Source organism: Cygnus atratus, chromosome 18 (genome assembly GCF_013377495.2).
Source record: "Cygnus atratus isolate AKBS03 ecotype Queensland, Australia chromosome 18, CAtr_DNAZoo_HiC_assembly, whole genome shotgun sequence".
NCBI lineage: Eukaryota > Metazoa > Chordata > Aves > Anseriformes > Anatidae > Cygnus > Cygnus atratus.
The window spans coordinates 4,882,061-4,905,891 of record NC_066379.1 but is presented as its reverse complement, the minus strand read 5'-3'; the positions used below and the strand labels follow the sequence as shown (position 1 = coordinate 4,905,891).

The 23,831-nt window shown below is 54.4% G+C and overlaps 1 protein-coding gene across 2 annotated transcripts in view; it reads left to right on the top strand.

The window, feature by feature from the left end:
• MGAT5B (alpha-1,6-mannosylglycoprotein 6-beta-N-acetylglucosaminyltransferase B) overlaps positions 1-23,831 on the top strand; it is a 56,859-nt gene that overhangs the window by 12,810 nt on the left and 20,218 nt on the right. For both annotated transcript variants that reach the window (XM_035570552.1, XM_035570551.1), the window contains exons 3-8: positions 7,526-7,670; positions 17,614-17,732; positions 18,146-18,219; positions 19,322-19,492; positions 20,019-20,183; positions 20,863-21,032. In XM_035570552.1, coding sequence (XP_035426445.1) covers positions 7,526-7,670; positions 17,614-17,732; positions 18,146-18,219; positions 19,322-19,492; positions 20,019-20,183; positions 20,863-21,032 — 844 coding nt within the window. The remainder of the gene's footprint in view (positions 1-7,525; positions 7,671-17,613; positions 17,733-18,145; positions 18,220-19,321; positions 19,493-20,018; positions 20,184-20,862; positions 21,033-23,831) is intronic.

The window sequence follows — 23,831 nt, the reverse complement described above, 5'->3', positions numbered from 1 at the left end:
TGCTATTCCAGGCAGGGAAATGAGTGCTGTTGAAATAGGGGGGAAAATAAAGACATCAGTGGGGGGGTCCCCATTTATCTCTGAGTGGCTCAGGCGTGTTAGCTTTGAGGTGGTTTCTCCCAGTGGCAGTTTTGGGGGAGGGATGGGGCACCCAGCCTGTTTTCTCTGTGCTTGAGGAGGGCTCAGCACCCAGTCCACTGGGATGCACACAGGAGTAAGATGCAGATGCTGCTTTGCAGGGCGAAGAGGTGTGAAATGAAGCCGGAGGCTGAAGTGGTGGTTAAGGCCTAACCCGCCCTGGGCGCACGTCTCCTCCTGGAGTGCCCACTTGGTACAATCGCTGCCCAGAACTGGACGCCTGCAGGCTTGAAAACATAAATTAAAATGCCACCAAACTTCCTGGAAGGCAGCAGTGCTGATTCACAAGCCATAAATTGACGGAGCAGCTAATTGTGATGGGGTGGGAGCAGAGGTGAATGATGGTCCTGGCATGTGCCATGTCCCCAGGGGCCGCTGTGGTGCACGGGGGGGGGCTGTGGGGCTCAGGAAGCTCACGCTGTCCCCTTGATCCTTGTCCCTTTGGGGTGAGCACTTTGTTCAAGCAAAGCCTAGGGCTGTGGCCCCCTCCTGCCCACGTCCCCCCTGTGTCAGACCAGCAGCGTCCCGCTGGCCCCCAGCGCTCCATTATCTCCGTGAGCAGCGGATCCCCGGGGAATGATTAAATCAATTAATTGATTTTCTATAGCTCCTAAGGAAGTCAAATGGCATTTCCATCAACCTGTGATGAGCAAACACCCCACCACAGCCAGGAGGAATGTTAACGGCTCTCTGTGCTTTTATTATCCCTTTCACTCCTAAATCAAAATTCATCCTGAGCCTGGGAGGCAGTAGGTACTTCAGAAAAGAAAGCTAGCACAGCGGGAACCAGAGCAGCCTCTAAAAGCTGGATTTTTCCCCACTGATTTATTTGTTGCTGTGGCCGAAATGGGGGCCCAGGGCTTTATCCAGCCCAGGCAGGTGTTAGCTGAGCCCCTTCCCATGGCTCTGCTGATGCCCTGCTGGCAGGATGTGGCTACTGAGCCGGGGTGGTTTGGAGGGAGGGGTGATTTCTTTGCCCCCCTTAAACGCAGTGGCAGGCTGCCCAGAGTTGTTTGGCCGGTAGTTTTGGCTGAAACAAAACCGGTGGTCATTTTGGGAACGTTAAATTAGGGAAGCTCTCAAATGTGAAGTCGTAAATAAAGCTGCGGAGCTGGGCACGCGGTGCAGAGGAGGGAGAGGATGGGGCATGTGAATGCCAGCCTGGAGTCCTTTGAACCAGTTTCCTGCCATCCATGGCACATTGGCTCCCAAAAATGCCATTTTCCCTGGGCCAGCAATGGGGGCTGCAGGAGAACCAGATAATTAGGTGCCGGTGCCCTCGTGGGGATACCTCTCCTGTAAAGAGGATGGACGAAGCGATGTTGGGGATGCCTTGCCCTGGGGGTGTCCCCCTGAGCAGGGGTGCCAGCTCCAAATCTGGGGTCCAGCTTTGCCCCCCCGGTGCTGAATGCACCCAGCACAGGCCCGGAGCCCCGTGTCCTTCGGGCTGGGGCACCGCTGTGACCGCGACTGATCCAGTCCTTGTGTTTTAGGAAGCAATTTAAAATCGATGTTAATCTTGTTGTTTGGAGCAGCCTCGCCTGCGGCGCGAGGTGTTTGGAGCGCTGCGGAATAGCTTAAGATGCAATTTAAAATAGTGCTGGCTGGCAATAGAGGAGCAACTAAAAATACCCTGCAAGTACTCATTAAAAAACAGTGAAGAGGGGGATGGGGAAGAGTTTAAAAAAAAAAAAAAAAAGTTAAGTAAATAAAATGCTGACCTGCAGCTTGTGCTGGGGTTGGGCGTGTTCTTGTCCTCTCTCCCATGGGACTGCTGGGGACAGGAGGAGACGACCGGGCTTGTTTTCCCTGCGGTGTGACAGTTTGTGGCAGGACTTCTGCGACTGTCCCCGTTGCCCCCAGGGCAGATCTCTGTCCCTTGGTGGGTGGGAGGGTAAAGAAGTAATAAAAATGGGGAGGGAACAGCCCTACGCTCTCCATTGAGGTAACGAAACGCTCCTGTCTATAAATGCAAGTGTCTGTTTGTACTGCTCAGCCTCCTGCCTTTTCTTATTTCTCTGGAAATACGGAGCAGGCACGTGTTAGTGGGGAGGTACGGAGCTGCAGCCTGGTGCTGTGCGTGTTTCTGTGCGGATGGTGGGGGAAAGGGGAGGCGATGGGGTGGGGGGGAGCTCCCGGAGCCCCCTCTGCTCCCTGCCAGGCATGGACACAGGTCGGTGAGCGAAGGCTGCCTCTGAGGAGGAGGTGAGGCCAGAGACCCCAAAGGGACCCGGGCACCACTAGCTTGGGTCTGCCCTGGGGCTTCCGTGGTGCTGGGCTTCTGGGCTGCGATTTGAACGGATTATAGCGGGGCCAGCCCTGGCCTAGTTGGCTCTGTGGCCTTTTAAGCCGCTTGAATCAAAATCGATGGCGAAGGTAAATAGAGGAGTGCAGGAGAGCAGCGGGGGGCTTCTACTTCGCTCCCTTGGAAGCAGCGAAGGTGGCCACCAGCTCTCCGTCTCCAAGCCTGCGTGGTTCGTTGCTTTAGGATCAGCCACGGGGCCAGCTGCTGACCCAGGATGGTGCAGGCTGCCCTGGGTGCATCTCCCAGCCGCTGTGGTCCTCGCAGAGGGTATGGGGCTGTAGGCTGTGGTTCTGCTGAGTAACCCCGGGAACATCTGCTCCTTCCTGCAGTCCGCTCCTTCAGGAGCATGCTGTCCTTTTGAGGAGTTTAAGTAGCCTAGAGTTGTCCTTTAAAGGAGAAAAACAAAGCAAAGCAAATGATGCTTTAGGTTGAAATTAATTCAGCTGGTATTTTCGGTGGATGTAAGTAATATCTTACCATCTCTGAGCAAATTCCCTTCTCGTAGTGGAGCGTTCAGCTGTTGCAAGACAGCCAGGCAGGGATGTGACTTATGTCTGAGAAGGAGGAAAAAAATCCACAGCAAATCAGCCATGTTATGAACAGCAGAGAGATATTGCAGAATCGCATTTTAAATGTCAGGAGGATGTTCAGGGCTGTGGAGGGGTGGGTTGAGGCTGTGCCTCGGTTTCCCCAGCACGGCTGGGACAGGATCTTGGGGCTGCTGGGTTAGGGAGGCTTTTGCTCCCCTTGAAACTGGGCTGGTCTTTGGGTAGAAAAGCTCTGCGCAGGCAGTGTGAGAAGGACCGAGGTGAGGTGAGGTGCCACCACTGCACCCCTGGGGTGGCGCTGGGGTCCTGCACCCACGAGGAGGGAAGCACAAGGGATGCAGAAGGCTGGGTGCCACCCCAAGCACCGTTTCCCCAGCACATTCCTCTCTTTTCCCCAGCTCCTCGACATGAAGCCGGGGCTGATGGGCTTGTGCTGAGCAGCGTGAGGCCTGTCCTGGGCAGGATGGGGCCGAGGTGACCCAGGGATGGGTGCTGCCATCTGGGTGCAGGCCCTGAGCAGGGCCAGGAGGCTGAAATCAGCCCAAGAGGCTAAGGGGACCACGTTGCTCAGTGAGGGTGTTTCTCCCAGGGGGTTTCAGCTCCATTTGAAAACCTGGAGAAGCGCTGGGTGGGCACAACTCAGAGTAATGGTGTGGCAGCTTGGGGCGGCATGGCAAGGATGCTCAGGGTCCCAAAACGTGATGCTCCAGCAAGAAAACCTCCTTCCCATGTGCTGTTCCCCCCCCAGCACAGCCTGGACTTTGACAGCTCTGCCCCACTCCCTATCCAGAGCCCCCAGCCTCACACTGGGCTCTTATGCAGCCCCCACCAAGATACCCAGCACTGTATTTTGCTGTCCCCACCGGGGCCACCTGCACACGGAGCAGGATCCACCCATGCGCTTCCTGGCTCCTGCAGCTTTTGGTGCCAGGTGAGCATGCGGGTGGGATGCTCGCCCAGAGATGCGTTTGCTCCGAGAAGGTGCTTTAAAGACACCAGTGTCATTATTGCCTTCCCCAGGGATTTGACCCATCCAAATCTGAGCATATTGGCTATCTCTTCCAGCAGTTCTGCAGAGAAACTATTTCTTCTTCCAATAGATACCACCCGGAGGGGATGCTTTCTTTTTTTTTCCCCTGATTTCATCCAATTACTTAGCTGTATGCTCTTCTGAAACACCATAAATAATTCTCCTCCCTCTGCTGTGTTTACCAGCATGTCTCACGAAATCCAGTAAGATATGATTGATTGCAATCATTATTTCATAGTGCTACTATGAAAACCTCTGTCAGGTTCGGTGATTGCCTTTAAAGAGTGTCTGCCACTCAGAAAACTGTCAGAAACCTGTCACACTTTGGCAAACTCCAATTAATCCGTTGAGCAGTTTTACTTGTGTTTTCTCTCCCATCACTGCTGATTATCAAGGGTAATTAGAATATTTCTCTTTTGTAATTAGCAGCTCTCTCGCTTTTTGTTTTTTAGAGGGAAGTTGCTTGCTAGGCTATTTCGCTGGGTTTTTGTGCTGTTGGTTCAGGTTTGGGTTTTTCCTGCCTCCTGCCCTGCTCTCGAGGATCTTCATCATGGGTTTAGAGGCTCAAATCCCTGCAGCCAGGCAGGCACCCTCACCCTAGGCGGGTGTTTGGGGACGTGACATCTGAGCTTGCTGGTGGATGGTTTTAAGGAGTTTTATATGAGAGGGAGCTGGCAAAATGCAGGTGGGGGCTCGGGGGCAGCGCGGCCCCTGCCTGGCTGCTGCGAGTGCCCGCGTCGGGGTGACAAATGAACCCCGGCTCCTGCGTGTTTTAAAAAGAGTGGCTTCAGCACTTTTCCTCCTTTCTTTGTTTTTTTTAATGAGGCAGGCTTTCCAAGAGATGTAATAATGGTTGCCAAAAATGTCAAATTGTCCTCGTTATCCTCCTTAAGCTCCTGGAACAACAACAACAAGGGGAAAAACCAACCCCGGCAGAGGAGAGGTGGCGATGGGCAGAGCTTGGACTTCACTTCAGGAGCCAGGGGAGGGCACGGTGGGGGGGACACATGTGCCAGGACAGCCCTGCATGAAGGGTGAGACCCCCCCCGGCACAGGAGGGCTGCAGCAGGGTCCCGGGGGGGTTGCGATGTGGGAGATACCCACGGGTGACCCCAAGGGGCTTGCTGGGGACGTGGTGGCCCCCTGGGAGGGATTTTCCAGGCTCTTCTCCATGGGGGCCAGCTCCCTGCGTGTGGCTGGGTGTTAATAAGGGGCAGAGCTGGTTGCTGCCTGGGCTTTGCGAGCAGCCATTTAAATTTCAAACGAGCAGCACGGCTAAATGAGCGTTCTTAATTAAATGAGTGCAGGCTGGCTACGAAGCGGGGCAGCAGGCCGGCTCTGAGCGGCGAAGGCGACAGCAACACTAAATCATCCCTGCTCCCCTGCTGGGATCTCCCTTGCCATTTCCCAGCAGAGCAGCACGGCTGTGGGCTCCCGATCCATCCAGGACACATTTTCGGGGTGGATTTTTTGACTTAAGCCCATTTCAAAATGTTTTTGTTGACCATGTCTTTGCCATGTTTGCCCAGCTGTGTCTGGGGATGTCCCTGGACAGAGCAAATAGAGCTCCGGGGTCTAAATTTCCACTTTTGACCCCCACAGCATCTTTTAATTGTGCATTTTTCAGCAGTCCTGCCTTTTAGTGAGAAAGGCTGTGACTCCTGCCCCACCCGGAGGATTGGGCTCTGGCTTGGGTGATAGGGTAGGCAAAGGTGGCTGCTTCATTCCTGGACCTGGCCAGGGTGGTCTGGGGCTGCTCAGGACCACGAGCACCCGCTGATCCAAGCACAAGTCTCCAACTCCTTGCCATGGGAGCCCAGGGAGGGTTTGAAAGTCCCAGGAATGGATGGGACAATTTATTTATTTTTTTGGAATTGCTTTCACTCTGTTTTTCTTCCATTTTATTGGATAGCGTCAGGAAAAAATAATGTGTTGTTGATAATCTTAGCCAAGCAGCAAGATTCCTGCTGGCCTTGACAAGGTCCTGCTGGCCTGCCGTCAGCTTCCCGTAGGGTTTAGGGCTCGGATGTAACCTTGCTCAGGTGCATGTGGCAGCAATGCGATGCTCTCACAGCACCCATGGAGCTGCTGGGGCGAGCACCTAGCACTGCCCGGCTCTGTGGGGTGCTCAGGAGCCTGTTGCAGGGGGGGACGTGGGTGCCAAAGCCCCCGGATCAGCTGCGGTGCTCGATGCAGCCCTCCCATGTCGGAGCTGGGAATCCCCCCTGCTGCCTGCACAGCTTCAGCACTGCAGCATCAGGAGTCAAACCTTGGGAGATTTCCTGGGGCAGCCAGATCCCAGCACGGCCATAAAACACCACGGTCATTTGGATGCCACCAATGTATAGGTCCCTGTTCTGCTTGACGTGGGCAGGGGGCTGCACTCTGACCTTCCTACAGCTGGGTTTGTGCCCGTCTGCAGCAGCAGGGGAGCTGCCCAGATCCCGATAGCCCCCCGCAGCATCCATCTGTGCATCTCCTGCTGCTCTGTAAACGAAATGTGTGCTGCCTCTTGACAAGCACATGTGTGTGGAGATAAGCTAAACGGGAGAAGTTTGGGGATTATGCGCTGATTAAGTTATTGCGGACATGAAATGAAGCATGCTGAGATGAAACGGGAGCTTTATTTTCTATTCCTTGGCTCGGGGCTCGGGGCTGCCGAGCACTAAGCAGAAGATCAAACCAGGACCCCGCCTGTTGCCGGTCCGGGGGCTCAGGGAGCTCGGCTGCCAGCAATTTCAGCACAATGTTGGTCGGTGCCGTGCCAGCCCGAAGCAAGAAGAGTGCAAAATGGGGCTGGGAATCGGGGGTTTTTCCCTGCTGGAAGACTTTGCTGAGATGCAATGCACAAACAGTGAGCTATTTCCAGCGCCTGGGGCACCTATCCTGTAGTAGGTCTGGGAAGAAAAGATTTTTTTTTCTCTGCAGTAGGAAAACGTGGTGCTGCTGGGAGGATGTGTTGAGGGAGGAGCGGGGATTTGCTCTGTTTCTCGTGCTTTTCCCTAAACATCCCCTTTAGGCTGCTGCCAAAGGCAGGATGTTGGGCTAGGTGGGTCTCGCAGAGTGAAAAATAGAAGCGTGTAACAAAAGGCTGCTTGTTTAGTGCTCGAGAATGAAGTTTGGTTTCTGTAAGCACTTGGGGCAGGCAGGGTCGGGTGGGTGTGCTGGGAGTTTATGCCCAGAGAGGCAGGTGAGGACAGGGCTGGGGCTGGCTAATGGGATCTGCAGCAGTCCGGATAAATTCAGGCTCAGGCAGGGATTACTCCGAGCTCTGCACCTTGGGCACGACGATGGGTATGGGGCTGCAAAGCCAGGGAGGGGATGTGCAGGGCACTGAGATGGCCCCAAACCCACCGAGCCCACCTGGGGGGCACAGGGGCAGCACGGCGGGCAGCTCGGGGGCCGAAGCATCGTGGGGGGGTCTCGCTGTCTCATCGCCCGGCTCGGTGCCCTGCGGCAGCGCCTGGCTGTGACCGTGTCCCCTTGCTCTTTGTGCCCCTGCAGTGATGGGCGCGCTGGAGTCCCGAGGGGTGCTGCGGCGAATGAGCGACATGCTGGAGCTGCTGATGAAGAGGATGGACATCCTGGCCAGGCTGGAGAACAGCACTGACTTCCACAAAGGGGACGAAGCGCGCTTCCCTCTGGACAGGTCAGTAGGCTGCACTGATGTCCCGTGCGGCCCCGGGCACCGCTGCTGGCCTCCGGATCACGGGCACGGGGGATTTGCAGAAGCAAAAATCCCCCCAATGTGTTCAGCGGTGTCAAAACTCCTGGGCTGAGCTGCTGGCAGAGCTCCCCAGGGCATGGGGCTTGGGGAGATCTGCATCAGTGGTGTTTGTCTTTTCTGGAAAGTTTTTTTTGGGGGAATTTCTGAAGTTACCATGAACTTCGGGGTTACCTGGAGCACCTGTCCCTGCTGCTGGTGTCACAGTGTGGAAGAGCATCTCTTCACTGCTGAGCTGTGGCAGAGCTGGAGCTGGGTTAGAGCAGGACGTGGTGCAAAGGGGGCTGTGCTCCCTTTGCTATCAAACCCCGGAGCGAGCTCTGCTGCTCTGTGCTCACGTTCTCCCTGCAAACATGTCTCCATCGTGCTTGCTGCCGCTGCAGGAGCACCACAGGGGATGGGTTGCCTGCAGATGAGGCTCCAAATCGGTGCCCAGGTGATGCCTGGCACCATGGGGAGGATCTGGGAAATCCCAGCCTTGCTTCTCTCATCATCCACCCCGTGCTGCTGTGTCCTGCAGAGGATAAGGAGGTGTCACACCTCCCGTGCAGGCAGCAGCCCCAGGTGGGAGGCGATTGTATGGTCTGTCCAGGATGCAAAGCAATAAAAATAAAACTAATAGGGCTGTGAAGGGAACAAAGCCTGGGTGTCCTGCCTGGCGCCGAGCCACCAGCCCCACAGCTTCCTCTCCATCCTCCCTTTCGGAAACACCAAGCTGAAACAGCCACTGAAATGACTGTGGTTTGAGACACGGGGCTGAGATGTCCAGCCTTGGAGCCGAGCAAGGCTAAAAATGAAATAGCAGCAAACTGGCCGGTCCTGAAACGCTCGTGGCACGGCGCCAGTGCTCCCGTGGTACATGGGCTGCGTCCGTGCCATGTGCCGATGGTGTGAGAGGTGCCATCAGCCTTCAAATCACAACATGCTGATTTACCAAAGAGACAAAGAGATTTACCTTTTGCTAGGGAGGTTTTAAACATTTATTCATACTAATTTGCTGTCACTGCATGGCCTGCAAAAATATAGTAGGTAAAGGAACTTGAATACAGAGGGGCAGAGGTGGAAAGAAACAAACCAAGACAAAAAAAAAAACACTAAGGCGCAGTGCTTGTGGCAAGCTCCGCAAGGTTGGGAAAATGCAGAGCAGGCTTTGCTCAGGCAGAGATCCAGATGACACGGTGCAGGGATGTGACACACAATTGTCCCCGCTGCCTTGCACCTTGTCACCGAGGCCACCGCGGGTGCTGCAGTGTTTTGCTTTTGCTCGGCGGCTGGTGAGCGTTTCTGCACCTCGGTGTTTCCACGATCATTTCCACTCCTCTCCCTCGCTTTCCTTCCGAGTCTCTTCTGCACCTCTAATGGAAAATACAGTAAGAGAGCCTGCAATTAAAGGCTGGGCTGCGCTGAACTGAGTGCACGCACGAATTAAAGCTGCACAGGAAGCCTGCGAGTGCGCGCTCTTGCCTTTTCAGTAATGTAATTTTAACCACTGAAAAATATCATTTGTCTGTGTGATGGTAGCTGCTGGGGCCATTGTCGTCGCGGGGCTGGCTGATGGCTGGGGGCATGAGCAGGACAGCAGAAATCCTGCCCAGGAAGGGATGTGGCTGCTAGACTGGAAGGCGCTGGCTCCCATTCGATGATGTTTTTGGCCAATTTCTCGTTAAAAGAACGAACAATTCCAGGTTACGGTAATTTCTGTACATCAGCAGCCAAAAGATGAACTTAGAAGCGTTTATGTGGGCTGGTGACGATCGCTTTGGAGGGAAATCTCACGTTGGGTGGCGGCAGCCCTGTGGAGTTGCTTGTCCCAGGTGGGTCCAGGGTGGTCTCGGGCACTTCGGAGGGACGAGTGGCTCTTGGTGACACGTGCTGGTGACACCTAGCAGTGACCCTGCTGCGGGGGTGTCACAGCTCTGGGTTTCTAATGGCAGGGCTGAGGGAAGGGTCTGATTCATCTGCTGAGTCTGGGGCAGACAGACCACAGAGGATGAGAGCTGATAGACCTGCTCAAAGCATCCTCTGGGTTTTGTGGCTGCTCTGAGATGGCACCGAGTGCTGGAAATTACAGCTTTCTCAGTTTTCAGGGGCAGAATACTCCTTGGCGGGGGTGACTTCTTCCAGCTCACCACCTTTTGTTCCTTATAAATTATCTCCTGGGAGCATCCCAAATGGCAGATGAAGCTGATGGGGTTGATGGTCCTTAGTGTCTCTGAGATCTTCCGAGCATTTCCTTTGTGCTTCCTCCTCCCCTGTAGCCCCTGGGGCTTGGCTTCGCTATAGGGCTGCGAGGGAAAGGGGCTCCAGCAGCTGAGCCCAAGGCAGCCCCAGCCTGGGAGTGGGATTGTTGGCTCCATCCTGGCCTGTTCCCTCTTCCCTCCCTCTTTGATCTCCCGTGACTGACTTGAAGCTGTCAGCAAACGCTGATACAATTAAGGGGTGGTAATTTCAAAGGGATTTGATTCTTTAAAGCCCCTCTGGTTAGCACAGCTGCTGTGCTCATCCCCTCCCCGGTCAGCACAAACTGGTGCCTGCGACTCCGTCTGAGCAGCAGAGGATTATTTCTCACCTTTCCAAAGTGCTCTCATGCCTATGATAGGATCTCCACCGAAATAGGAAGGATGTGGGCTCGCAGAGCACCTCCTGGATAGGGACGAGCCCCCCGTGTGCTGTACAGAACCCCCTGCAATCAGCAGCGCAGCCTGTGCCCCTGTGCCTGCCCAGAGGGGTGGATTTCTGCAGGGAAAAGGACGGAGGAATCCAAATACGTGGGGTGTAATGAACCACCGGCCTTGGAAAGCCCCTCAGCTGTCAGGACAAGCAGCTTTATGCAGCTGGAAGGCTCCCCAGGATGGCAAAAGTCATCTTCAGCTCTGTAGGTGCCGTCTGGGGCTGGGCATGTGTGGGTGCCTCTGTGCGTTGCTCCTGCAGGGCTTTAGAGACAGCTTTTGGTACACCCAAGTGTCCAAAATCCGACCTAGAGGAGGTGCCAAGGGTTTTTTGGGGAAGGTCCATGGCTTGTCACACTGGGTTAGGAGCACCAGCTGCAGCACCCTGCCTGCCTCTGGGTTTCCTGAGTCCCTTTTCCAGCCGTCCGTGCTCCCTGCCCATGCGGGAAGGTGAGCGGTGGCTTTCATACCGAGCGCCAGCAGGCTGCCAGTCAGCTGCAGGAAAATCAATGCCGCTGTTAATTGAATGCAACCCTCGTAAATCATCAGAGGGAAGGAAATTAGAAGTACTTATGGAAGCTTCCTGGAGAGCTGTTTGCTGGGCAGGGGAAACGTTAGCTTGCGGGGGAAGCACCGGGGCCCTGCTGGAAAGAGCTTGGGGAGGGATGGAGCGGGTGCGAGGTGGCTGATCCCAAATGGACCCCAAAAATGCCAGAGCTGGGGGCTCGGGGGAGCCCTGGTCCCTGTCCTGGGGCTGTCCCCACATGGTGGGTGGCAGCGGGGGTCCCAGGCTGGGGTCTGCGTGCCGGTGCCCTGCCCTGCTGCCCCTCTCTTCCCTTGGCCCTGCGTAGTGGTTAGCAGATGAAGGGTGTTATTTGCTAATGACTGATTAATCTTCAAGCTTAATTACTGCCAGGGCTCAGTTAATTTCCAGGCGCTTAAAGTATTTGTTCTTGTAATCGTTACACGACTCCGAATTCCCCCGGTAATTACAGGTCGCACAGTGTGACACCGAACGGACAGGGTTCCTGCGTCCTGCCCGGCTCTGTTTGTCCCCGAATCGCTGCCATTGAGGAGTGCCTTGGGGACATCGCTGCTGATATTGGGGTCCCCCTGGCATCACCCAGCTCCTCTCCCCCCTTGCTCCTGGGTTTGCACCTCCCCAGCACCTCCAGTGGGCTTTGCTTTTTGTTCATTTTCAGCCCAAAATGTCGATGTGCTGGGGGCTGCCTTACGCAGGGCTTTGCCAAGGAGGCTTCTCGATGTGTTAGTGCGTGGAGTTAAAGTGCTCACCTGGTGTTTTTGAGCTGTGCTTGAGTCACTTCAGGCGGCTTGCGGCTGGAGAGCCCTCGGCACCCGTGGGACACAGAGAGCATCCTCCCACAGTGCCCACAGCATGGCCTCACGTGGGCAAAATGGGTATTTTTGTCTACCTTTTGGGCAAGTTGCTTTTGGCTGTCATCGTCAGCAGTCTGCCAAGGATGGTGACATCTCCAGGGCCCCCCGAAGGCCGTTTCTGGCAGCCTGCAGGCATTACCCTGCCCGAGCGTGCAGCAAATACATTTGATTTATGCCCCAATCAAGCGAAGATTAAGGTACATCGAGGTGACTGAGCCCATAACCCTCGTGTCTGCGACCCTTCGTGTTCACAGGAATAAAACTCGCTGATGCCTGTGCTTAGGGCTTGGCTCTGTTCTGCTCCGCAAGGAGTTAGGGAGAGGAGGGCTTGTGGCTGCAGCCTTGTGTCCTGCTCGGGAAGGATCCCTCAGCAGTTTATAGCATTCATAAAGTATTTTAATTAACAATCTCAATTACACATTGCTGGCAAGCTCTGCTTGTGTTGAAGTACATGCTGGGTGCTCGTTGCAGGGTTGTAATATCACCCTGACTGGGAAGTTGGTCAAGGTTTTCATCAGGGACCTTATTTCTTGGGAAATGTATTGCCTGCTCCCTGCAAAGGCAGAGGCTTCCCAAGGGGTGCCGCAGCTTGCTCAGGGCCTGAGCCTTTAAATGCATTTTTGTGCGAAACGTCACCTGCGGTAAATGGAAATTAAAATAAATTGAAGTACTTCAGTGAGGAAAATGCCCTGGTATTTACAACGTGATCTGTCATTCGGACAGCCGGGGCCGGTCACCCGCGTGGTTTCCCTCCCACAATTTGCTGAAGTAGCTCGACTGGAGGAGCTCAGCAGCGGCTCTGCTCGTGCAGCATCCGATATTTGCTTCAAATGAGTTTCCCTGGCATGGTCCTGTCCTGAAATAATACATTCTCTGGGTTATTTGCCCGATATGAATTCACAAAGAGTGCAAACAGAGCCCGAGCGATCTTGGGTCTTTATTCAAGTATTCACAGAGAGGAGATTGAGCTGTTTGTCTCAGCCCTGAGATGTAATGAAAAAGATTGCTGAATACAGAGATACCAGAAATTATATTTGAAGCGTGCACCATTCTGTGATGTATTTTTTTTAATGCAGTTTTTTATTTTTATCCGGTTGACTGGCTGGGGCTGCCTGTGAAGCATAAAACCCTTCTCAGTTGCATGGGGTTTAGTGCACGGCTCCTGGGGAGCAGCGGCACCGTCCCTGTGCTGCGATGGGACCTGGGGCACCCAGGGGACCGACTGGGGCCGCAAAGGGGCTGGGGAGCATGGGGTGTGTGCCCCAGCCCCATATCTTGCTGCATTTTGTGCCCTGTCAGCTGTGGGATTCCCAGTAACATGTTGTGCAGTGGGGTTTGCACCTGCTCTGTGTTGTTTGTTCACCTTTGCCTGTTTTTCTCCCTAATTTTCCCTGTTTTTTCCTTTTTTTTTCCTTTTTTTTTTTTTTAGCTATACTTTTCTGGCGGGTTGATAGAAAGGCTTTGGGCTTTTCCTCTGCTCCCTGTGGCTCTGAGCCTTTCCAAACTCCCATCGTGGTGCCCCACAGGCCTCGGCGGTTCTCATGGCCCCCCATGGCTGCGTGCTAAGGCCAAGCAAAGTTTGTGTATGCACACTTAAGGAGTAGCTTCAGCACCAGATTTCTGGGGATAAATCCAGGTTTACAACTCAAATAAACACAAAACATGCGGCTGGTCCTCATGAGTGGGGCACCCAGCCAGCCCCCACTGCAGCCCCTGTTGTGAGCCACGGTGCAGGCAGGGGACAGCTACCCGAAATTTGGGGAGAGCAGCAACCAGCAGGCAACCTCCCTGCCCTAAGGGTTTTTTTTTCTCTTTGTGCTTTTGGGTATGTGCGACCCCCTTGTAGGGGATGTGCACAAGGATGTGGATGGAAGGTTTGCCATCAGTGCCCCTCGGGATTTGGGTTCCCTGTCCTGCGGTGTGGCTGGGCAGGTGCATTTTGTGTTCAGATGTCTCTTCTGCCTTGTTTCTTTGGGCAAAAAAAATCTTTAAAGAGGCAAATGACAGCACAGACATTGTCATGAACAAGTTGAAGTCCTTTGGTAAACGGCTCTGTACAAATGTTGCATTTGTTGATGTATTATCTTAAAAACATCTGCTTTTCTCCGTCTGTAGCGGTCCTCCAAAGTCACTGCTTTCACCAGTTAATAGCAAGAAATATAGGATGAGCAAACAAATATGCTTAGGGTTTGTATTATGAAGACAACACACAAATAGAAAGAGATTCATCTTTTCATAATGCCACTTTTTATAAAAGGCAATAAAAATACAGTACCTTGTAAAGGGATAAACAAGCTGAGTCTGAGCCGCTGCTGCAGGGTTGGGAGCGAGAGACAAAGTGAAGGGAACCAAATTAATGTATAAAAAAGTAAAGGAAAATTCAACCTCTGGCTACATTATATGGCAAATGATCTGCCTGTGGGGAAAGATACATCTTAATAGCAGTTTTTGAAATGAGATGAATACTGTATACAGTGCGTTATAAGCCACCGTGTGATCTGAATCGTAATCAACATGGGGAAGTATAAATCTGAAAATAATAAAGATGAAGTCAATATTGATGGTTAGAAGTAAAAGTACTGTATTTGCCGTAGTAAATGGTTTTAAGGTCCCAGGGAAAAATTTCTTCTAGAAAACCTATAGTAATTTACTATAGTTTCAATAGCTGGCATAGCCCCAGCGCATTTCGATGGCATTTATATCGTCGCTAGAGAAAAATTAAAAAAGCAAAAAGGAAAGAAGGGGCCCGTTGCTGCTCCCCACGCAGAAGTGTTGCTGGTAAAGAGTTCTTCATCCTGCTGTGCTGGTGGGGGCTGCACCTACAGCCTGAGACCCCGCAGGGACCAGGCTTTGTGGCACACGTGGCACATTGAGCGTGTCCTGCCCGGTCCCTTCCAGGCACCGTCCTGCTCCAGCTACGTGCTGTGACTCTGCACACCCTGCTTCTCGTGCTGGGTAAACAGTTTGTGATCTTGCTGCTGTTTTTTGGATAACGAGCGACGTTTCTGTTCTGCTGAGCTGTCATTTAGCAGAATGAGCCACTTACCTTGTCCTTCCCCGTGTCTCCGGGTGCTAAGAGTAAGGTATCAAATTCTGACGAGCTGCAGGAAACCTCTTTGCCTTAGAGGTTTTGCCTTAGGTATTTTATTTTCTTGTCCTCTGCCCAGGTGACAAATTGCTTTAATGATTGGTGGTGTAGCTTCTGCTTAACCTCTTTGTCGTCTCGTTAACACGTTAAATGAAATTTGCTGCTCGAGCTCTGCCCTGCTGCCCAGCAGAGGAGGCAGCGGGATGGGTGCTGCACCCAAAGCCCTTGGAACCAGCTGCTCAAAGCAGGGGGGGTTTGGAGGAGGCTGATTTGAAGAGTAAAGGTGCAGGTGATGCTAGACTGAGCATGGTTTGGGATGTTTTCTGCAGTTATTCCTTCCTTTTAATATATAAAACATGCCAAGGACCACACTGGACATTTCAGCTCAAGAATAGCTGAAGGGAGTGAAATATTCCCTTGGCTTCTTGATCTGGGTCTGTTCAGTTTTTGTCTCCTCTCAGGTAACCCTCCCGCACCTTGCGGGAAGCCCAGCGTGACGCGGCTGTCTTGTTTCGGAGAACTGCAAGTGCTGCTGACACGCCGTGATCAAACATACATCTTACATCAAAGTCTCGAAGCCTTCGTGTTCGGGGAAGCGCGGCAACGTGCAGGAGCTGGGCGAACAGGGAGGTGCTGGGCCAGACCTGGTGGCAGCGAGCAGGATTGGTGCTGGCTGCAGGGCTGAGCTGTTCATTTGGGGTGAAGAGCCTGATTTTATGTTTGGCAGTGCCAGTGCTTGGTCCTCGCTGACGTCTGGAGGTCATCAGGGAGGAGATGGAGACCAAGGTTGCGTTCAGCCTTTGGGGTCCTCCTGATTGCTGGGGGCTGGATTAGACCTGGCCGGGTGTTGGGACAACTTCTGGCTGCAGGTAAAGGTTGCACCGTGCCCTGATTTAGGCGCTCTGGAGCGGGGCTGCTGTGGCTGTGCCCATCCTTTTGCTTTGCTGTGAGTGCTGGAGAAACCTGAGGCGCATCCCTGCCGAGACATTGTCCCCTTCCCGTTGTTAGAGCAGGAGGTTGGGCTCGTTGGCTGTAAATTTGGTAGTTCTGGAGATGTTTGATCCTCACCTGCCCGTCCTAGCTTTTTAGTTTTTAGTCTGTGCGTGCTCGTCACGTGCATGGACTGACTGCGGCTTCCTGGTGGAATAAAGCTTCCAAAAACCAGGGCTTTGAGAGCTTTCAGGGCTGGCTGAGTATTTCTGCCCTCAGACTGGGAGCATTTTGTCTCCTCAGAGCCACGCTCACAAGCCAAGCTTGTCGCAGGTCATTTTTGTGTCTGTATTTTGCCAGGGTCTCACGAGGAATCTCCCTGTTTCAGCAGCTACAGCAGCTGGCAGGAGACCTGGGCTTTATTCTCTGCAAAAGGTTGGAAGTTACTTGGGGGCAATGGTGTCCTCTGCATTTAATTATTATTTCTTAAAAGCCTAAGATATGTTGCTCCCCGTGGAGGTATGCAGCTTGAGTATCGATGGTCATAAACCATGCCAGAAGGAAAAATGTGGGCAGCTTGCTGCTGGAGAATGGACTTTAAATCAACAGCCGGAGCAGTATCGGTTCATAAAACCAGGATTTTTTTAGCCTTGAGGACAGAGGTACTTTAAATCCCAGCCTTCAGGTTCAGTGGTCCGCTGGAGAACAAGCATAAAACTTCAGGGGGAAGGACCTGATATCAGTACCTATTTCTGTGCCAGGAGTATTCGAGGTAGCCCTTTTGGTTTTGCTCCCTGCTTAGGACATTTCCTTGTATTATAACAATCTCAGCAGCAGTGGGAAAATCTCATGGCCCTGACGCTGCAGAAGGGGAAATTATTTTCCGTGATAACCGAGCTCATCAGGGCATCGTTTGCAGTGGAAATGGCAAGCGAGGCATCGGAGGTGGAGATCCTGCCCCTCACTGAGAGAGGCAGGGCGCTGCTGCTAATGGATTGAATTTTGTAAATTACGTACATTTTTGTGTAAATTACGACGGGTTTTAATTGACATCGGGTGTTTTTGCAGTGCTGTCACTTGTGCCGCTCGGTGTGTTGTGTAGAGGAGTTTAATGGTGCTGCTTACCCAGGACGGCATTGATCTTGAGCCTTAGCTTGACAGACACCACGTGCAGCAACTCATGCCGGTGGCATTTGATCTCCAGCCGTACCAGAAAGGTCCCTGTGTGCTCTGTGGGGGCTGTGACACCATGCTCAAAGCTAGCTCAGGCTGTGCTGCTGATGGCCCTGTCCCCAAAGCCCTCATGCACCTCTCCTCACCAGGGGGAGTGGAAATCTGCTCGCCCGTCGGTGGTGGTTCGGGCCATCCACATGCCCGTGCTTTGTGGTGTGGCTCTGTCCTTCACCATTCACTGCTTTTTTAATCCTTTTGCTTGATTTTTGGTTCTTTTCTCCCCCCATCTTCCTGCATGCACTGCTGCAAGACCAACAATTGCAGCAGAGGGATTTTCAAACATAGCACGTTTGAAATAAGGATAACAGATTTCTCCGGCATATTTAATACTTCCCTATGTAAAATGCATAGCTATATCTATGTTTATGAGCACACTGGAAAAAAAAAATAGCAGAAAACCGATTTATGCAGTTTTAAAGCCTAATCTCTTTGAAGCCACCGAGCTCGGTGCCAAGCCTGTGCAGGACGAGGCGCTCCCGCGTTGCACCCCACAGCTTGGCTCTGCCTGGGTTTGGGGGATGTTTTCAGGGCGTCTCTGCTTTGTTTCCAGGTTCCAACCAGCAGCCGGGTTGATGGAGAGGATCCAAGCTATCGCTCAAAACGTCTCAGACATCGCAATAAAAGTAGATCAGATTCTCCGGAACAGCCTCATGAGCGCAAAAAGTAAGTGTCCTGTGCACAGCTGGGCTCTGACACGGTACGCAGGTGCAATAGGGAGATCCTGCCATGGAGAACTTGGTAAAAATGTAGGGTGGATGCTGATCTGAGGCTACCTAACCCACTCCAGTCTGCAAAACCAAGGGGAGCACATGAAGCCCTTGGGCAGAGCTCCTGGCACTACTTGGGGCAGCTCGGTGCGGATGCAGCGCGTGGTTGCTGCATCTTTGACCTGAGTGTGGTTTCCAGGGCTCTCGCCTTGCTGTTGCAGCCAGGAAGAGGAGGGAACCCCCACTCCCTGGTCTCCAACAGCCCTAGTTTTCTCCTAAAAATCTTGCCTCATGATGCCCGGGGGCTGCCAGCCCCATCCCATCCCCTCGCGTGGCGCCAGCCGGTGCTGCCTCACCCAACTCCTCTCTCCGCAGTGGGGGACGGCAGGAGGGACCAGTGCGAGGTGCCCAGGGACCCCAAGTACCCTGACTGCGCTGGGAAGGTGGAGGTGAGTCGGGGCTGACCGCAACTGGAAACTGCTGGGAAAGGCTTCAAGCAGCGGGGAAGGGCTGGGGACCCAGGGGCTGGCAGGCAGCAGCAGGCTCAGCTGCCTGAGGCTGTCTCTCCCTGCCGGTATTTTCTGTGTTTAATGACAGAAGCAAGGCGAGGAGAAAGCACTGTCACATCTTCTTTAAATATCTGGAGCAGTGCCGGTGTCTGGGGAATAACCTCAGCGTGTCGCAGAAGAGCATCTTGTTAAGGTGGCAGGGACCTCGATCGCAAATACCACGTCCTGCCCGCCACGGCGCACTCCTTACACCTCAGCGCAGCCTGGCATTTGGCCTGGAGCACGATTGCTTTGTCAGAGAGCATATTTACATGAACTAATTAAAAGCATCTCCCTCTCCCCTCCCCTTCCCGGCCTCCTGCTTCCAAGCTCAGGATCCTGCAGGCTGAGTCTCCCTGCAAAGACACTGAAGGGTATATCGAAATGACGCCGGGGCGTTGCGTTTTCCACCTCCCCTAGCACGAGGCACCCTTTCTGTCCACGATTGGAGCGAATTCGGGATGTAATTTAATTGTGGAAGGCTGTAATCCAATCTCCTGTCTGGGTGATTGGTGCATTTTACATAGCGGGCGCTGCGACCTGTCTCCCGAGGAGATTTGGTTTTGGAGTTGAATTAGGAAGAGGCTGGCAGGAGCTGGGCGGGGGGAATGATGAATGGGGGCTGCGGTCGCTGGTTGTTCTCCTGCACGTGAAATCCTTTTCGGGGATGGCTGCTGGATCTGCCTCCTCGCCCTGCCGTGCGCCTGGGGCTGTGAAATCGGCAGCCCTGGCACACGGGATGAGAAGAAATCCCTGTAGTGCATTACCTAGGAGGTAATGACTTGGTCTGGGGGAAGAACTGGAACAGGTGGAAAAAAAACACACACACAAAAAAAAAAACCAGACACCAAAAAAAGAGCACAACCACCCCATCCTTTTTCTGCGGCTCTGCACCACTTGTCCCCCTGCCCTCGCCCCCAGCCCCAACGTGGCTCAGGGGGATGAGGACCGAGGGTCCCCGCGCCAGGGACGAGCCCCCCGTGTTTCTTTGCCCCCTTTGCAGTGGATGAGGGCCCGGTGGACCTCTGACCCCTGCTATGCATTTTTTGGCGTGGACGGCACCGAGTGCTCATTCCTCATCTACCTCAGCGAAGTCGAGTGGTTCTGCCCTCCCCTGCCCTGGAGGAACCAGACGGCGGCCGCCCCGTCCCCCCCGCCGCCGCCCCGCGCCCAGGTAAGGTCAGGGCAACGGGGGGATGCGATGGGCACGGGGCTGCTGCAATAAATGTCCCCCGGGCAGTCCCCAGCACCCATCCCGATGCCACCCGTGGGTTTTCTCCCACCTGGGATGCGCTGAGGCGCAGGGTTTGGCACGTGGTGGAGTGCTGGTGTCACCTCGTGGCCGGGTGACACGAGGGGGATGGTTTGGCTGGGAAGGCACCTTGGATGCATGGCGTTAACCATGGTGCGAGGGGGGCTGGTTGGGGCTGCTCTGGGTACCCCTGTGCCACCGCCATCCCCAGACATGGGCAGTCCAAGGGCTTTTTCCCATGTCCTTGACATCAAGAGCCGAGATGAGAGGCAGCGAGAAGAGGAAGCAACCCCTAAAATCCTCCACTTCTCCCATCTGCCTTCTGCATCGGGTTTCCCAAGTGAAGCCACCCCTCTCCAGCTGGTTCTTGGGGCGAAAAAAAAAAAAAAATCAGTACTTTTCTTGCAAGTGCCCAGCAGGCACAAAGCATCGCTCCCTTCTCCCGCAGGCAGCTTTCCGGAGCGACCTGGCTCGCCTGCTGGAGCTGGTGGGCACGGGCAAGGAGTCGCTCAGCTTCATGAAGAAAAGGATCCGGCACCTGGCCCAGCAGTGGCTGCGGGCGGCCCGGCGCCTTGAGCAGAAGCTGAAGGGTCGGCAAAGAGACCAGAAACACGTAGGAGCAACTTGCGGGGTGGGGGGGAATGTGGATGTGGGGAGGGGGACACGAAGTGTTCAGCTCCAGCAGCTGCAGGGCTGCAGGGGCTGGGCTGTGTTCCTGTGGGTTTTCGGTCCTGCTCCGGCAGGGGGATTGGACTAGCTGATCTTTCAAGGCCCCTTCCAATCCCTAATATTCTGTGATTCCCAGCTGGGTGGCCTTGGCCATGGCTCTGTGTGTGCTCAGGACGTCACAGGACAAGCGTGACCAAAATCTGGGCAGAATTTTGCAGCTGGATACTGCAATTTGGGGAGGGGGTGGCACAGCTCCTAGGGGTGCCAGAGGCTGTTGGCCCTGTGCCCTCCCCTTGGTGTCCCTTTCTGCAGGGGAGATTCATGCCCCGTCCATGGACAGCCCCTGCTGTGCAAGGGGAAAAAGGACCTGGTCTAAAGACGGAGAAAGCCCAGCTGCTGGGAGCCTCTAAATATTGGGTCTTTGCTAATTGGGCATAGATTGTTTGTCTTCACACCTGAGTGATTTCCCTGAGTAATTACAGCCTGCAGGAGGAGGTGGGGGGGGGGGGACGACCATCAGTCATTTTTGGCCAAAGCCTGTAAAAACCAAACTGCCCGATGGTGATAACACCTTTCCTCCCCAGCTGCCCATTTGGCACTGACCCCTCTCCTCCCGTCCCCAGATCCTGGTTCACATCGGCTTCCTGACGGAGGAGTCGGGGGACGTTTTCAGCCCGCGGGTGCTGAAGGGGGGCCCGCTGGGCGAGATGGTGCAGTGGGCGGACATCCTGGCTGCCCTCTTCCTCCTGGGACACAGCCTGAGGGTGACGGTGTCGCTGAAGGAGCTGCAGAGGTGGGTGCCGTGGGTGCGCGATGCCCTCGGGCTCTGCACGGGCAGCGCCGGGATCTTCTCTGAAATTATGAGATCTGCAAAGCTCAGGGCTGGCTTTTCCCCTGCCCATGGCTGGTGCAAGCTCTGGGTTGCTGCAGCCCAACAGTGTCATGGCTGGGATCGATCCCATCCCTTCGGCATCCCAGGGAGGCGGGAGAGATTGGTACAAATTTAAGGCTTTGCACCAGGGCTTTGCATGGGGCTGATCGCGTGGTCCTGGGGCTGGGTCTGAGCAACGTTAGTCCCTTGCTTTCAGCACATGGCATTTCCCAAGTCCCTTCTGGCCCCCGTTCCCCAACAATGCTCTCTGGGAGCCATGTGTCTGCAGGATGTCCCACAGGTCGGGGGCTCTTCCCTCCACACCATAGCGGGTATGCGGCTGCACTCAGCCCCGGTGGCTTCCCCGGCGGTGTCTGAGCGGTGGCTGTGCTCCCTTCCTTCCTTCCTTCCTTCCTTCCTTCCCTCCCTCCCTTCCTGCTCGGCTGCGAGGCAGCTGAGTAAGGCTGCCAAAAATAACCCGTGTCCCTTGCGAGGGGGTGGCTGCCACCAAGGAGCCCTCCTTTGGAGGTCCTGGGGGTGGCTTTGGGGACCTGCGGGGGAATTTTGAGGTGCTTTCTGCGGTGTGCTGTGGGGAGAGACAGGGTGGGAGTGTGCAAACAACTGTGTCTGGCCACCCTAAGGGCTTGTCTGGGCAGTGCCCAGTCTCCAAGAGAGACCAATATCAAGTGGAAAAAGAAGAAAGGAAAAGGTGATCATATAGGAGATGCCCAAGTGGGTGTGGGGCTCTGCTGCCACGCTCCTCTCTGCTGCTGAGGTTGAGTTATCACCGGGCTTCTCGCAAGGTTTCTGGGGCTCCTGCCAGAGATGTCAAGTTGGAGGGCAAGTGCCAATGAAAATGCAAACGAGGGCGGGATGTAAATGGAGAAAAGCCTGAAGTCGCCTCATGGACTGGGAAGATTTGGGGCGATGCTTAAGCCCGCATCTGCCGCATAATGAGCTGTGCTGGGAAGGGAGTGCAAAAAATAAATAACAATCCTGGGAAAAAAAAAAAAAGAAAAAAAAAAGAAAAAACCCAACCCAGTCCCTGCAGCATTCAGAATTAATGAACAGAATTAGCTCCCGAGTAATTAACTCCAAAAAATAATCCTGGTCCTGCTGCAAGATGCAGCAGCTTCTCAAGGAGGCACGGGCGCACATCACGGCCATCCCTGTGCTGTGCTGCGTGCTGAGCTAAATCGACGTGCTGAATTGGATCCGTGAGCTCCAGGACGGAGGAAGTTAATGGCTGGGAGGCTTTTGTTGTTGCTGCGTGGTCCTTGTTTGTGTTTTTTGATGGAGGGCCTCACGGTGGTTGTTTAATGAGGGGAAGGAGCTGGCTGAGGCTTCCTGGGGGTTGTGCAGGGTTTGTTTCCCCCTGCGAGCCGCCCTGGGGAGAGGCCCTGCAATGTTTCAGCTTTTTAAGAAGCGTAGGAGCTTTGGCACCGCTTGGCCACGATGAAATCTGCTCTGGCTGTGTGGCTTTGGACCTATTCCCCCAGACATCTGGACGCATGGCTCCATCCCTCTTCCCCTCCACAGCTGGGGTGAGCGGGGCAGGAGCTGGGTCCGGAGCCAGGTCCCACTTTGGAGACGTGTCCTGGTGCTGGCTGGGGCCCAGCTCGGTACCTGATGACCTTTCAGAAAGCTCCCCGCTGCTGTGCCATGGAGGAGGGCTGAGATAAGCCCCCGTGCTGCAGGGAGCAAGCGGGAGGCTTAACTGAACATGCGTGATTAATAACGAGCTGTGCTAGCCGTTAATCTTGCATGCTTAGCCAAGGCCCCGAGGGGGCTTTGCCGGTGGCCGCGGGCAGGGGATGCTGTGCAGAGAGCCAGGGATGAGAGAAGAAGGGGGCTGCAGTGCTGGGACAGACCCAGGCCCCCCCCTCTGCCCTCTCCTTACAAGGTGTGCAAGGGAAAACTGGCTGCAGCCCACATCAGGAATGCGTTGTGATGCTTCTGTCCCTGCTCAGTCCCCCAGCTGGCTCTGCTGAGGACGGGCAGCAAAGCTAAAGCCACCCAGGTGGGGAAGGGGCAGCCCAAGTGCTCCAATTCCCTGTCCTTCTGACCCCGTGCAGCCCCCTGGAGCAGCTCAGGGAGCTCACACATGGCTTCAGGTGCCTCGGGTGAAGCCCCTCAAGCAGCACCACCTTGCAGATTTTTGGGGTTCCCCTGGCTCACACCACAGCATTGTGATCACCAGCTCAGCCCGCAGCCAGGATATCCAGCTTTGGGCTGGGTTTGGGGATATTTCGCTCCAGAAAAGTGAAATGTTGATTCCGCTTCTTGTTTATTTCTCTCTGGCACCCCCCTGCTCCTTTCACAGCTCAGAGCTGTACCTGCTCCTGCCCAGCACAGCTTCGCGGAGCAAAGCCTGGTGCCCATACATTATTCAGCGTGGAATAACCTCTCTCCCGGTTTGTTTTTGCCTCTTCACGTTTCTGAGCTGATTTTTTACCTGTATTGATCATTGGCAAGGGATGGCTAAAAGGTTTGTGTGTGCACTCTTCAGCCAGCAGTTACCTGCCAGCTGCTCGTAACTGGTGTGTTTATTGATTGCAATGCAGCAGTGCCTGGAGGCGGTGGTCAGGATTGGGTCTAAAGTATGGGGATTGGGTAAACAGGACAAAGAGAAAGTCCCTGGCCCTGAAAGGTGGCACTTGGTGGGCTGCGTGTGCAAAGGGATCTGGAGCACGGCCCAGGCCCTGGTGCATCGCACGGTGC